The sequence below is a fragment of the Pongo abelii genome, chromosome 17 (assembly GCF_028885655.2).
Source record: "Pongo abelii isolate AG06213 chromosome 17, NHGRI_mPonAbe1-v2.0_pri, whole genome shotgun sequence".
Lineage (NCBI taxonomy): Eukaryota > Metazoa > Chordata > Mammalia > Primates > Hominidae > Pongo > Pongo abelii.
Window position 1 is genome coordinate 37,696,119 of NC_072002.2, and position 15,116 is coordinate 37,711,234.

The window sequence follows — 15,116 nt, forward strand, 5'->3', positions numbered from 1 at the left end:
TCAGGAGGACAGCACCCAAGGAATGGCTCTAAACCATTCATGAGAAATTCGCCTCCATGATCCAGTCACCTCCAACCAGGCCCCACCTCCAATATTGGGGATTACAATTCAATATGAGATTTGGAGGGGATAACATCCAAACTATATCCTCAGGAAATAACAGATACTTCTGAAGCTGATAAAACAAGATAACTATATGAGAGTTATGCTGTGACCGTCAGGGCTAAAACCAGAAATTGGTAACAATGGTTTCTTCTGGGTCGTGCCACTGAGTATTGTTGGGGAAAAGGGAGAGATTTTTTTTTTCGCTTGCTATTTTTCCGTACTATTGAAATTCTTTAACATGCATGCATTTCTCTCATAATTACAATATAGTGTGATTTTATTTTGTAATTTTTGACTCCTTGGAGTCTGATAACTAGCTGGTCTGGGGAGCCATTGAGCTAGACAGTCTCTGGAAATGTTCCGGAGTTTAAAACTCCTGCGATCCCAGCAGAGTCACAGGCAGGGGCGAAGTGCCTGCTGGTAGTTCTGTGGGTTTTGATGTAAAAACAAGTCTGCAGATTTTTTTTTGCTTAAATGTTTGCTTAAATGATCTTCCAAGACAGCTACCTGCAATTAAAAGAACAATGTTTTGAGATTGCTTAATGAGTTTTTTAAAATACAAGTTTTGACTGGGTGCAGTGGCTCATGCCTGTAATCCCAGCACTTTGGGGGACTGAGGCGGGTGGATCACCTGAGGTTGGGAGTTCGAGACCAGCCTGACCAACATGGAGAAACCCTGTCTCTACTGAAAATACAAAATTAGCCGGGTGTGGTGGCACATGCCCGTAATCCCAGCTACTCGGGAGGCTGAGGCAGGAGAATCACTTGAATCCGAGAGGTAGAGGTTGCAGTGAGCCAAGATCGTGCCACTGCACTCCAGCCTGGGCAACAAGAGGAACAAGAGCGAAACTCCATCTCATAAATAAATAAATAAATAAATAAATAAATAAATACAGGGTTTGGCCTTGCGCAGGATGGACCGTTTTCTAGAGGGACAGCCGTGGTGGGCTGCACAACTGGTATGAAGCCCAGTTTCCATCCGAAGTCCTCGATGTTCATGGAAATAGGGGCAAGACAGTCTGAGGAGTGTGGAGAAGGCCCGAAAATGTCCTTGCAGAGAGCAGGAGAGACAATGACTGGGAAAGCCAGGCAGGGCTGAGGGCCCATTTGAATTTCCAGCAGTGCCCTCTGTCCTGTTGTGTGACCCCTCCAGCAGTAGGTACTGGGAAAGCAGGTGGCTGAGTTCATCCAGGGCTGAGGCTCTGCCAGACAAGAACAGTGCAGCAAGCATGTTGAAGGTAATGGCAAAAAATAACTGGAATGCAGAGAAATGAAACCAAAGCTGATGAGGAGGGAAGGGAAGAGAGGAGACGGCGGATAGACTTGGGTAGAGAGGACAGAACAATGACAGGGCATCCTGGTGATGTTGAGGAAAAGTCACAGGGAACAGCTAAACAAACCAACTGCAGGGATGGCACCGTGTGGCTGGAGAGCAGGGATCTGGAGTTACCGGTTTTTCCATGTGTGGCATGGGCCTGGGTGGGTGAGGCTGAGTGGAGAAGTCTTACATTTCCAGTCTTGTCACTCCTCTGATGAGTTTCAGACCCATATATCCATCTGCCTAGATGTCATTTCTCCTTGGATTCACATGCTCCAAACCAAACTCTTGGGCTCAGACATCAAAGCCACTCAAAAATGGCTCTCTGAGAAATAGAACTACCATATGATCCAGTAATCCAACTTTTGGGTATAGACCCAAAAGAATTAAAAACAGAATATTGAACAGATATTTGCATAGCTTTATTCACAACAGCCAAAGATGGAAACAACCCACATGCCCATCAATAGATCAATGGATAAACAAAATGTGCTATATACATAAAATGGAATATTATTCGGCCTTAATGAAGGAAGGAAATCCTGACACATGCTACATGGATGAACCTTGAGGATATTTTGCTAAGCAAAAGAAGCCAGACACTAATGGACAAATACTATAAAATCCACTTATATGAGATACTTAGAGTAGTCAAATTTAGGGAGAGAAATCAGATTTGCAAGATAAAAAGTTTCTGGAAATGTATTTCATAATAATGTGAATATGCCTGATACTACCGAACACCTCAAAAAGGGTTAACACGGGGCCGGGCGCGGTGGCTCATGCCTGTAATCTCACCACTTTGGGAGGCCAAGGTGGGCAGATCACCTGAGGTTAGGAGTTGGAGACCGACCTGGCCAACATGGTGAAACCCGGTCTCTGCTAAAAATACACACAAAAAAATTAGCTGGGCATGGTGGCAGGTGCCTGTAATCCCAGCTACTTGGGAGGCTGATGCGGGAGAATCGCTTGAACCCGGGAGGTGGAGGTTGCAGTGAACCGAGACAGGGCCATTGCACTCCAGCCTAGGCAACAAGAACGAAATTCCGTCTCAAAATAAAATAAAATAAAAAATAAAAAATAAAGGGTTAACATGGGGGCTGAGCACGGTCAGCGAGAGAATCACTTGAGGCCAGGAGTCTGAGACCAGCCTGGGCAACAGAGAACTCTGTCCCTACAAAACATAATAATAAAAAAATGAGCCAGGTGTGGTGGCATGCACCCGTGGTCCCAGCTACTTGTGAGGCTGAGATGGGAGGTTGAGACTGCAGTGAGCCGTGATTGCATCACTGCTTTCCAGCCTGGGCACAGAGAGACTCTGTCTCTGAAACAAACAAAAAAAGGGGCTAACATGGTAAATTTCATGTTTCTTATCAAGTAAAAAGGCTTGCTGACCCACAACCTAAATTAGGTTTCCCTGTTACTAGCAAGGAGTGAAGGATGTGCTATCCCAAAATATGTCCAAAAATTGGTATATTATTTTGAGCTAAAGACACTGGAGAAATTACAGTTTCAGAAAGGGCTAGATGACCTGTCGTTTCCTACAGGGAATAAGCAGTAAAGATTCCTCTGGGAGTGGCACCCTCTCTGTACCCAGGTCAGAAAATAGCCCTTATCACCAGAGACTGGGAGTTGGGGCTGCAATGGACCTGAATAAATGAACTTTCCAAGTAACACTTATCTTCCACTAATTTTACACCCTCCCCAATATTTCTCCTAGTGACTCCCTTAGAAATATATCGCCCCTAGCCAGATGCCTTTTGTGCTTTCTTCTCAAATGCATCATTCTTTGTCTAAAAAGTATAAAAGCATCTTGCTTTGGCCACTTCTTCAGACTTCACTCTTTTTTGAATGTCCCCATGAAAAACTAATAAAGTGTGTATGCTTTTCTTTTGTTTATCTGCCTCTTGCCAATTCGGTTTCTGGCTCCAGCGGAAGAGCCCGCAGAAGCGCTGAGGGGACTGGAGACGGTCTCTGGCGCCCCTACACCTGCTCAGCGAGCCTTCAGCCCCTTCTCCCTGACGAAGCTCCCAGAGGCTGGAACTCTGGCGCGGGAGGCGCTTGGGAAATCCTCCCGAAAGCAAGGAGGAGCCTTTCCTAGACCGGGAACGGTCCCACGCGGGGGGACAGGCTGGGGCAGGGGCGACCGAGCCGGGCTCAGGAACTCGCAGCAGCGTAGGGTTGGCGGCCACGCCGCCCTCGGTCCGCGGGGAACCACGCGGGCTTCCGGGTCACGCCGCCGCGTTCCGACAGCCCTCGGGGAGAGGGGAGGAGCCTTCAGCACCGGGCGGGGCGTGGTTAAGGCCGGTGGGCCCCACCGCAGCCAGACGCTGCCCGTTTAAGCGCAGAGGGCCGCGGGTCACGTGGTGGGCGGGGTGGGGGCGTGGCACCAGGAAGCGGCGTCCGCGCCGGGCCCGAAGCCGCAGCCGCAGCCGCCGCCACAGTCCGGGCCGGGCTCCACCGCGCGTCCGGTTCCACGCTGGCGACCGCCCCCGGGGCCCCCGCCGCGGGCGCGGCGCCCGCCATGGGCGAGGAGGATTACTACCTGGAGCTGTGCGAGCGGCCGGTGCAGTTCGAGAAGGCGAACCCTGTCAACTGCGTCTTCTTCGATGAGGCCAACAAGCAGGTCCGGCGCGCCCGCGCTTCCTCCCCGGCGCGGCCCTGCCGGGGTCGTGGGCACGCCAAGGCCGGTCCCGCGCGACCAGGCCCGAGCGTCCCCTCCTGTCCTGTCCCGTCCCGTCCCAGCGCGGGAGGCGGCGCGCGCTCCTTCCTTGTTGGGTGGGCTCAGCCGCGGCCAGGTGTCCTCGCAGGTGACCTCGGGGCTGGACCCCCGAGCCAGCTGCGCGGACGCAGTGGCCCCGTGGCCGGTGCCTCAATTGTTGGCGCGCCCGTCTTATCTAGGCTTCTTTTGTTGTCTTTGTCATTAGTTACATTCGTAGTCAAGGGTTTAGACGTCGAGATTTTCATTTTCCTTGGAATTCTGTAAAGGGGGAAAAGACTGTACTTCAGGCGTATCAGCGGCGCCGATGCGCGAACCGGCCTTAGAACTTGGAGCCTCGGGGATCCGACCCGGTGTCACGGTGGGCCACACTTGGAGTGGCATCCTTTTCGCTCTCTGCTCTTGGTTTTTAAAATTCACATGAGCAGCCAAACATCTGTACCTTGATATGTGCCGTGTTACTTTAGTTGAACCCAGGGTGGTGTATAACAGAAATAATCGCTTGCGGGTTGGCTTATGAGTTTAGATCCTTTCAGAGTTCGGGCTGTTAACCTTGCTGCTTTTCCCTCTCAGGTTTTTGCTGTTCGATCTGGTGGAGCTACTGGTGTGGTAGTTAAAGGCCCAGATGATAGGAATCCCATCTCATTTAGGTAATAGTATAGACACTTTCAGATCATTTTATCATGTAAACAGAATGATGTTTTTCTAATTCAAAAGGTTTTTTATAATTTTGTCATTTGGTGTGCCCTAAGAGGCCTGAAGTGTGTGTGCGCACATGGAATCCCTGTCTGTAGGGAGGGTCTTGGTGGCACTTACTAGCACCTCTTGTCAGAGTGGAATATCTGGAGCAGTTGATTTGGGAGCCAAATACTTCAAAAGTGGGGCAGCCACTTCCTAGCACCGGAAATTAATAAGTCAGCGTGATGATGTGCCCATTTCTGGTTTGTTGACAGAGGAGGGCGTTCATTTCTTTAGCCCAGGTCTTTCCAGAGTGGCAGGTGGAGGAGATTCATTGTTTCTCATGTAATAATACAAGAAAATCATGGCTTCCACTATACTTAAGGTGACTGCATAGTCCCAGTTCGCACTGTTGAACAGGTTTAATGATCAATAGCCGTCCCTTTCACTTTCAGAAGTGTCTCGATTTGGATGATAAGCTATCTGGCCACCATAACACTGGTGCTTACAGAAGGTGAAAGTGTAATGTAGGCCCTCAATTCAGTAGTGACTTAAAAAATTTTACTGTTGGTCTGTGTTAATGAGAAACTCCTTTTTTGAGAGGGAGCCTCCCTCTGTTCCCCAGGCTGGAGTGCAGTGGTGCGATCTTGGCTGACTGCAACCTCCTCCTCGCAGGTTCAAGTGATTCTCCTGCTTCAGCCTCCCAAGTAGCTGGAATTACAGGCGCCCACAACCACGCCCGGCTAATTTTTTTGTATTTTTAGTAGAGATGGGGTTTCACGGTGTTGGCCAGGCTGGTTTCCAACTCCTGACCTCAAACGATCCGCCGGCCTCAGACTCCCACAGTGCTAGGATTACAGGCATGAGCCGCTGAACCCGGCCTGAGCAAGGTTTTAAAGTATGGATGGGGTTCGAGCATGGTGTTTTGGGGAACTCTGGGTCTGTGTAACTGAAAGTTACACAGGGTGTCTCCACAGGGAAGGGGAAATGGTGGTGGTGTGGCCACCGGCAGGGGCCAGCTTGAACCTTACATATTCTCCTATGGAATTAGAGCTTTATCTTCTTATTGAAACTTGTCAGGTGGGGTGTGGGATGATCATGTCAGTGTTTGGAAAGATCATGCTGTTCACAGCAGGGAGGCTGGCTTAGTTGGGAGCCTGTCAGAGTTAGGGATACTATGGAGAGTAGCAATCAGTGAGCCATGTGTGGTGAAGAGCAGTGCTCTGGTGGTGTAGAGTGGCATTCCATAGGCAATCAACGGATACTTAGGAAGATGGGTCTCTGGTAAGACTCTGGGGTCGGTTGGGTGTGGAAAACGAGTGAGCCCGTGATAATCTAGATTGGGGGCTCTAAGAAGTTTGTGGGTGGGGGAAGGTACTGAATTTAACTTAAAAAGAGTTTTTAGACTGGGCGTGGTGGCTCACGCCTGTAATCCCAGCACTTTGGGAGGCCAAGGCGGGTGGATCACTTGAGATCAGGAGTTCAAGACCAGCCTGGCCAACATGGTGGTGAAACCCTGTCTCTACTAAAAATACAAAAATTAGCCGGGTCTGGTGGCACGCGCCTGTAATCCCAGCTACTCGGAACGCTGAGGCAGGAGAATCACGTGAACCCGAGAGGCAGAGGTTGCAGTGAGCCGAGATCATGCCACTGCACTGTAGGCTGGGCAACAGAGCAAGACTCCGTCTCAAAAAAAAAAAAAAAAAAGATTTTTAAAAGCAGCTTTATTGAGGCATGGTTGACACACAATAAACTGTACGCACTTAATATTATACAATATGTGAGTTTTGACATGTATACACCCATGAAACCATCACCACAATCAAGGCAATGAACGTGTTCAGACCCCAAAAAGTTTCCTTGAGCCCCTCTGTAATCCATCCCTTGAGTTTGCTTTTTTAAAATGGATTTTTAATGTAAAAAAGTATGTATTTGAATAGAGACAGGGTCTCACTGTGTTGCTGAGGCTGGTCTCGAATTCCTGTGATCCTCGTGCTTCATCCTCTCACAGTGCTGGGATTACAGGTGTAGGCCACTGTGCCCAGCTGAGTTCACTTTTTAACGTCTCTCTGAGGCGGTCAGGAGACACTGTAGTGGAGCCATCTGGGTTGCATAATGAATGTGCTGTGAGATGCACAAGTAGATAGTTCTTTCCAGAAGCTTTGCTGTGAGAGACAAACAGCAGTCATGGAGAAGGCTCCTGAGCGGGTCTATAGTTATTTATGTTGGAACAATTCTCAGGTGATATGTGCGTGTGATCTGAATTCTTCAATCACTTGTTACCCATAATACTGTAAGTTTCCCAGCAAGTTCTTTCCAGTGGGATTTGGTAGTTTGAAAAGAGGTCCTACTGATGGCTTCCAAAACATAATTTTAATTTTAGACTAGAATTTGCTGCCTCCTGAATATAGGTTGTGTCTTTTGCCTTTTCAATAAATGATAGTAGCTAGAATTCAGTTATTAAACTACTAACACATTCTTTCTTCTTAAAGAATGGATGACAAAGGAGAAGTGAAGTGCATTAAGTTTTCCTTAGAAAATAAGATATTGGCTGTTCAGAGGACCTCAAAGACTGTGGTAAGACTTATCTTTAAAATACAGCATTAAAGGGCATTAGAAATACATTTGGAAGAGAAGGAATTGCAGATTTTCAGTGTTAAAGGAAACTTTCATTATCTTACTGTTGTGAAAGGTATAGTTACGTTGCATTGTATTAGAGCCTTCAAAAACGAAAAAGACATTTGAGTGGGTTAAAAAAATGACCTTAGTTTGATTTTTAAATTAAATTAAAAAAATTTTTTTGAGCCAGTCTTCCTTTGTTGCCCAGGCTGGAGTGCAGTGATGTGATCTCGGCTCGCTGCAGCCTCGATCTCTCAGGCTCAAGTGATTCTCTCACCTCAGCCTCCCTTAGAAATTGTTAAAAAGTAATTTGGAACTTCATGTGTCTTTTGTATTGCTTGATAGCTAGCAGCATAGAATATGTGAGGTATTTGTGGCTACTTTGTGAATTAGCCTTTTCATCTCTCATTTCTGAGTGCTAGATCTGATAGGAGCAGATATTCCAAGTTGAAGCAGCCTACAGGCACTTTAGCCCGTGTAAATGTTCACCATTGCCATTTGTAGAGTAGAGGGAAGGCTGTTAGAAACAGGCAGGATCCTCTGTTAGTTTCTTCCATCAGTTTTAAGTGTTAAAGTCTTGGGGAAGCCTCTTAGTACAGCAACACATTTCTCTGACATCAGCTGCTTGAGGAATGAATTTTCGAAAGGAGTTACTAAACTGTAACTGAATATTTGTATTAACTTAAAAAAAATTGAATCGTAAGCCTGCTGCTGTTGAGACAGATGATCCGAATTGGTCTTTTTATCTTTCCTGTGTTTTGGTTGTCTTCAGTTATTTTCTGGTCACTTTTTAAGTTAATATTTGTTTTTCTTGTCTTGTAGCATGCCAACGTAGGTTGGCAGTATGCTGCCTAATCCAAATTTGTGTGTGTGTGTGTTTTTTTCCTTTCAGGATTTTTGTAATTTTATCCCTGATAATTCCCAGTTGGAATACACACAGGAGTGCAAGGTATGACCCCAGGCCCTTTCTCTGCTGCTGGTGTCAGTGGTGTTGAGCTGGGTTATGTCGTGGAGAGCGGGGCATCGGGGTCGCAGGGAGCGCAGACTTGAAGTCAGACTGTCCCTCATGTTGTTTCCCAAACTGGAGTCAGGCGGGGTGTTTGTTTTGTGATACTGAACAGTTTTCTATGTTTGAAAGCTTGTTCCTTTGGAGGGGGAGGGTTCAATGGATGACGCGTGGTGAACACCCAGTGGTGCTAGCCCTTGGGGCTGTCGTCTGTCTTGCCCTTTTTCTCCTCACTGGGCTGACAGCACATCTGGGTCTGGGCCCTGGGATCCCTCACAGCCACCTGGAGTGGAGGTTTCTGGTGAGGAGTTTTTCTGTTTCCTGAAGTTTCCTTTCCTCAATTTGTTGTCTTTGTCTTGTCCTTACTCTTTCTTTTTCTAGGTGTTGATTCTAATCCACATTAATGAGATTTGCTGGGTGTAGTAAACTAGGCTAGAGGGAGCTGAGCTAAAATTGGCAGTGTGGCACCCTGGGCGCTGACAGAAGCTGCTAGTGGTTGGGGTAGGGCTTTCTGCATCTTTGCGACTGTTTTGCTCAATGGAGTTCAGGGCGGACTCTTCAGTGAGGAGAGGTGCATCCCCACCACTGTCCTCCCTGCCCTGCGGTGGCCCCGTGTGAAGAGACCCTCAGCCCGGCCCTGCTCAGCTCTGTCTGCCCTCAAGCGAGTCGGGTGTGTGTCTCAGGGTCCTCAACCCATTTTAGTCAACACTCGCTAAAGACCCTTAGGCCTTTGTACATTTTTAATAACTGTTTTTATAACGTGGGTGACTAAGAATGTCGGCAGTATGGTGATTCCTGCAGGTAGAAGCTGCTGTCTGTGAGCTCTGGTCAGTTACTTTTCTACAAAACACAGACTTCCCCTGTTCTGTTTAGTAGAAGGAATTAGGATTCAGGTTCTTGAATGAAGAGTTATGGGCAAAAATCAGGGAACATTGTATTTAAAAGAAAATTTGTTTTGTTAATTAGTAAACATTCCGGGGAACGTTCATTAAAGAATGACAAACTGCAGAGTTTGTGAAGCTTTTGAAGAGAGTTATGTGTTTTTTCTTATTAATTAAAAATATTTTTAAAAAATTTTTCTTAGACTAAGAATGCCAACATTCTAGGATTCTGCTGGACTAGTTCTACTGAAATTGTCTTCATAACAGATCAAGGAATCGAATTTTACCAGGTATTATGTTTATCATTTATGTTTGTTGGTTAAAGTTCGGTGATAGCATTCTGGCAGCCTTTTGAATTCAGTACTGAATATATATATATATGTTTTTTAAACATTTTCTAGAGATGGAATCTTGCTCTGTTGCCCAGGCTGCAGTGCAGTGGCATCATCATGGCTCACTGTAATCTCAAACTCCTGGGCTCAAGCAATCCTCCTGCCTCAGCCTCCTGAGTAGGTGGGACTACAGGCATGTACCACCATGCCTGGCTAATTTTTATTTTTATTATTTTATTTTATTTTATTTTTGAGACGGAGTTTCGCTCTTGTTGCCCAGGCTGGTGGAGTGCAATGGCGCGATCTCGGCTCACCGCAACCTCTGCCTCCCAGGTTCAAGCGATTCTCCTGTCTCAGCCTCGTGAGTAGATGGGATTACAGGCATGCATCACCATGCCCAGCTAATTTTGTATTTTTAGTAGAGACGGGATTTCTCCATGTTGAGGCCGGTCTTGAACTCCCGACCTCAGGTGATCTGCCCGCCTCGGCCTCCCAAAGTGCTGGGATTACAAGCGTGAGCCACTGCGCCTGGTGCTGGCTAATTTTTAAACTTTTTTGTAGAGACGAAGTCTCGCTATGTTGCCCAGGCTGGTGTCAAACTCCTAACCTCAGCTCCTGCCTTGGCCTCCCAAAGAGCCAGGATTACAGGCATGAGCTGCAGCACTCAGCTTTACTCTCTTGCTGGGGATTTTATTTTATTTTTTTCTAATTGCAAGTAATACATTAAAAAAAAAAAAAAGAAAAAGGGCTTGGTGGCCCATGCCTGTAATTCCAGCTCTTTGGAAGGCCAAGGTGGGCGGATGGCTTGAGTCCAGGAGTTTGAGACCAGCCAGGCCAACATGATGAAATCCCATCTCTATAAAAAATACAAAATGTTAGTCAGGCGTGGTAGTGTGCACCTGTAGTCCCAGCTACTTGGGAGGCTGAAGTGGGAGGACTGCTTGACCCCAGGAGGCAGGAGGTTGCAGTGAGCCAAGATCACAGCACTGCACTCCAGCCTGGATGACAGTGAGACCCCATCTCAAAAAGAAAAAAACAAAACTTCATTAAAAAGTGGGCAAAGGCCAGGTGCAGTGGCTCACATCTAATCCCAGCACTTTGGGAGGCCGAGGTAGGCGGATCATCTGAGGTCAGGAGTTCAAGACCAGCGTGGCCAACATGACGAAACCCGTCTCTATTAAAAATACAAAAATTAGCCAAGTTGGTGGCAGGCACCTGTAATCCCAACTACTAGGGAGGCTGAGGCCGGGGAATTGCTTGAACCTGGGAGGCGGAGGTTGTAATGAGCTGAGATGGTGCCACTGCACTCCAGCCTGGGCAACAGAGCGAGACTCCATCTCAAAAAAAAAAAAAAAAACAACTGGGCAAAGGACACGAGCAGACACTTTTTAAAAGAAGACATGCATGCAACCAACAAACATAAAAAAGCTCAACATCAGTGATCATTAGAGAAATGCAAATCAAAACCACAATGAGAAACTATCTCACACTAGTCAGCATAGCCATTATAAAAAAGTCAAAGAATAACAGATACTGGCAAGGTTGTGGAGAAAAGGGAACCCTTACGCACTGTTGCTGGGAGTGTAAATTAGTTCAACCTTTGTGGAAAACAGTATGGCGATTCCTCAAAGAGCTAAAAGCAGAACTACTGTTTGACCTAGCAGCCCCATTACTGGGTGTATATGCAGAGGAATATAAATTATTCTACCATAAAGTCACATGCATGGGAATGTTCACTGCAGCACTGTTCACAATGGCAAAGACATGGAATCATCCTAAATGCCCATCAGTGACAGATTGGATAAAGAAACTGTGGTACATATATACCATGGAATACTATGCAGCCGTAAAAATGAACAAGATCATGTCTTTTGTGGGAACATGGGTGGAGATGGAGGACATCATCCTTAGCAAACTAACACAGGAACAGAAAACCAAATACCACATGTTCTCACTTCTAAGTGGGAGCTAAGTGATAAGTTATGAATGCAAAGAAGGAAACAACAGACACGGGGGTATACTTGAGCAGGGGAGGGTGGGAAGAGGGAGAGGAGCAGAAAAGATAACTGTTGGGTACTGGACTTAATACCTGGGTGATGAAATAATCTGTACCACAAACCCCCGTAACATGAGTTTACATATGTAACAAACCTTCACATCTATCCCCGAACCTAAAAGTTAAAACAAAAAACATTCAAACATTGCAAGATACATAATATGGAAAGCAAATGTTCCCTATAATCCCGATAAATAATTATTATGAACAGTTTGGTGCATATTCCTCTATTTTTAAAAATAAATACATACAAACTTCTTTTTAACAAAAAGGGGAATGTTGTATATAAACTTTTGCAGCTAGCTTTTTTTTTTTTTGTCTAAAGTGTATCTTGGACATCTTTCTATATTTTATTCTGACTGAGTAGTATTCCACTGTATGGATGGACTGCAGTTTAACCAATTTCTTGTTATTGGACATTGGCTGGTTTTCCCTTTTTTTGTGATTACAAATAACCCTTCAGTAACATGCTTGTACACACTTCTTTATGTTAGAGGGAGAGTTGCAGTATAGGTATGAACACCTGAAAAGCTGAACAGGTATCACCAAATTTCTTCTAGACATGTGTATTTTCACTAGCAATATAGGAACTTCTGCTTTTCCTACCTTTAGGAGAACTGGATATTATCAGTCTATAGACATTTGGCAACCTGAGAGGTAGAAAGACTTTTTTTTTTTTTTTTTTTTTTTAAAGAGAGAGTCTCACTCTGTCACCCAGGCTGGAGTGCAATGGTGCGATCTCGGCTCACGGCAACCTCCACCTCCTGGGTTCAAGCAATTCTCCTGCCTCAGCCTCCCAAGTAGCTGGGTCTACAGGCACCCAGCACCACGCCTGGCTAATTTTTGTATTTTTAGAAGAGGTGGGGTTTCACCATGTTGGCCAGGCTAGTCTTCAACCCCTGGCCTCAAATAATCCACCTATCTCAGCCCCCTAAAGTGCTGGGATTACAGGCATGAGCCACCATGCCTGGCCAAAAGACATTTTAATTTGCATTTTACATTACTAGGGAAGTAAGCATCTTTTCATTTATATATTGTCCATTTGTATTTTGTTAACTTCCTCTTAAAATTTTTTTATTTTGTAATGATTATTTTGAGATGGATCTCTGTCACCCAGGCTGGAGTACAGTGGTACAATCACGGCTCACTGCAGCCTCGACCTCCTAGCCTCACGTAGTCCTCCCACCTCAGCTTCCTGAGTAGCTGGAACTACAGGTGTGTGCCAGCACGCCCAGCTTAATTTGTTTTTCCATTTTTTTTTTTTTTTTTGTAGAGATGAGGTCTTGCCATGTTGCCTAGACTGGTCTTGAACTCCTAGGCTCAAGCCATTCTTCTGCCTTGGCCTCCCAGAGTGCTGGGATTTATGGGCATGAGCCACTGTGTGTGGTCAAAAAATTTTTTTTTACTGTGGTAAAAAACATACAACATTTATCATCTTAACTGTTTTTAAGTGTTCAGTTCAGTAGTGTTAAGTATATTCATTCACATTGTTATGAAATAGCTCCAGAACTTTTTTCATCTTGTGAAACCAAAACTGTATCCAGTAAACAACTCCCCCTATCCCTTCCCTGCAGCCCCAACAATCTCTATTTTATTTTCTGTTTCTATGAATTTGACTCCTTTTTTTTGAGATGGTGTCTCGCTCTGTTGCCCAGGCTGAAGTGCAGTGGCGTGATCTCAGCTCACTGCAACCTCTGCCTCCTGGGTTCAGGTGATTCTCCTGTCTCAGCTTCCCAAATAGCTGGGATTACAGGTGTGTGCCACCACGCCTGGCTAATTTTTGTATTTTTGGTAGAGATGGGGTTTCACCATGTTGGCCAAGCTGGTCTTGAACTCCTGACTTCAGGTGATCCACCCAAAGTGCTGGGATTACAGGCATGAGCCACTGTGTCCGGCCGAATTAGATTACTTTTTATACTTCATATAAGTGAAATTATACAGTATTTGTCCCTTTGTGACTGGCTTATTTCATCTACCGTAATTTCCTACAGGTTCCCCCATGCCATAGCATGTGATAGGGTTTCCTTTTTAAGGCTGATAATACCACATTGAGTGTATACACCACATTTTGCTTATCCATTCATCTGTTGAGGGACATTTGGGTTGCCTCCACCTCTTGGCCATTGTGAATAGTGCTGCTGTCAATGCAGGTATGCAGATACTGCTTCAAGATCCCGTTTTCAGTTCTTCTAGATTTATGCCCAGACTGAGATTGCTAAAGCAGATGGTAGTTCTGTTTCTTAATATTTTAGGGAACCGCTATACTGTTTTCCATAGCAGTTACACCATTTTGCAATCCCTCCAAGTGTACAAGGGTCCCAGTTTCTCCATATCCTCACCAACATTTGCTGTTTTGTTTTGTTTTGTTTTTGATACTAGCCATCTTAATTGTGGTTTTGATTTGCGCTCTTTGTTGATTAGTGATGTTGAGCACTTTTGTGTGTGTGTTTTGGCCACTTTGTGTATCATCTTTGGAGAAATGACTAATTCGGGTCATTGTGCCTATTTTTAAAATCAAATGACTATTATTTGTTGAATTGTAGTTCTTTATATATTCTGATATTAACACCTTCTTAGAGATACAATTTGCAAGTATTTTCTCCGAATCTGGAGGTTGCCTTTCCACTCTGTGGATTGTGTCCTTTGATGTACCTGCCTGTTTCTTTTCATCTGTTCCAGCTTCCTGACCTATTAAGCATGCTTCTGAGATCTCTAAGTGGAACTAATTAGGAGGATGTTAAGAGTTCTTTCAGGTTTTAATTTTGTTGACCTAATGAAAGTAATACAATTTAGAATGTATGGTTAGAGAAAATACACCTGTGTGTTAATGCCATGGTGCTTTGCTGTAAGGCCAACATCGAAATCTTAGTAATGACTGGCTGGGCACGGTGGCTCATGCCTGTAATCCTAGCACTTTGGGAGGCTGAGGTGGGCGATCACCTGAGGTCAGGAGTTCGAGACCAGCCTGGCCACCATGGCGAAACCCCATCTCTATTAAACTCCATCTCTACTAAGTGCCGCCTCTACTATCTCAAAATAAAAATACAAAAATTAGCTGGGTGTGGTGGTGGGCGCCTATAATCCCAGCTACTAGGGCGGCTGAGGCAGAAGAATCCATTGAACGTGGGAGGCGGAGGTTGCAGTGAGCCGAGATTGTGCCACTGCACTCCAGCCTGGGCAACAAGAGTGAAACTCTGTCTCAAAAAAAAAAAAAAAAAAAAAAAAAAAAATTTGTAATGACCAATAGGAGAACTTTAAACAAACTTTAGACAAATTCCGTACACACAGAAATATAATTTTGTGCATGTGATTGCATGGGAAGGGTGGCTTGCTTTCTGGAGGAGTTCCCTATGGTAATCATTTAAAAGTCTTTCTTTCTGTTTTCTGCAGTGGGAAAGTACA

The 15,116-nt window shown here is 45.4% G+C and overlaps 1 protein-coding gene across 3 annotated transcripts in view; it reads left to right on the plus strand.

Moving 5' to 3' along the window:
• The first annotated feature begins 3,800 nt into the window (after positions 1 to 3,800).
• RMC1 (regulator of MON1-CCZ1) overlaps positions 3,801 to 15,116 on the plus strand; it is a 28,923-nt gene continuing 17,607 nt past the window's right edge. Inside the window, exons 1-5 of one of the 3 annotated variants that reach the window (XM_002828112.5) lie at positions 3,801 to 4,049; positions 4,716 to 4,792; positions 7,313 to 7,397; positions 8,332 to 8,388; positions 9,530 to 9,616. In XM_002828112.5, coding sequence (XP_002828158.1) covers positions 3,948 to 4,049; positions 4,716 to 4,792; positions 7,313 to 7,397; positions 8,332 to 8,388; positions 9,530 to 9,616 — 408 coding nt within the window. In that variant the 5' untranslated portion in view covers positions 3,801 to 3,947. The remainder of the gene's footprint in view (positions 4,050 to 4,715; positions 4,793 to 7,312; positions 7,398 to 8,331; positions 8,389 to 9,529; positions 9,617 to 15,116) is intronic. The other 2 variants (XM_009252287.4, XM_002828113.5) reach the window with 2 other exon arrangements.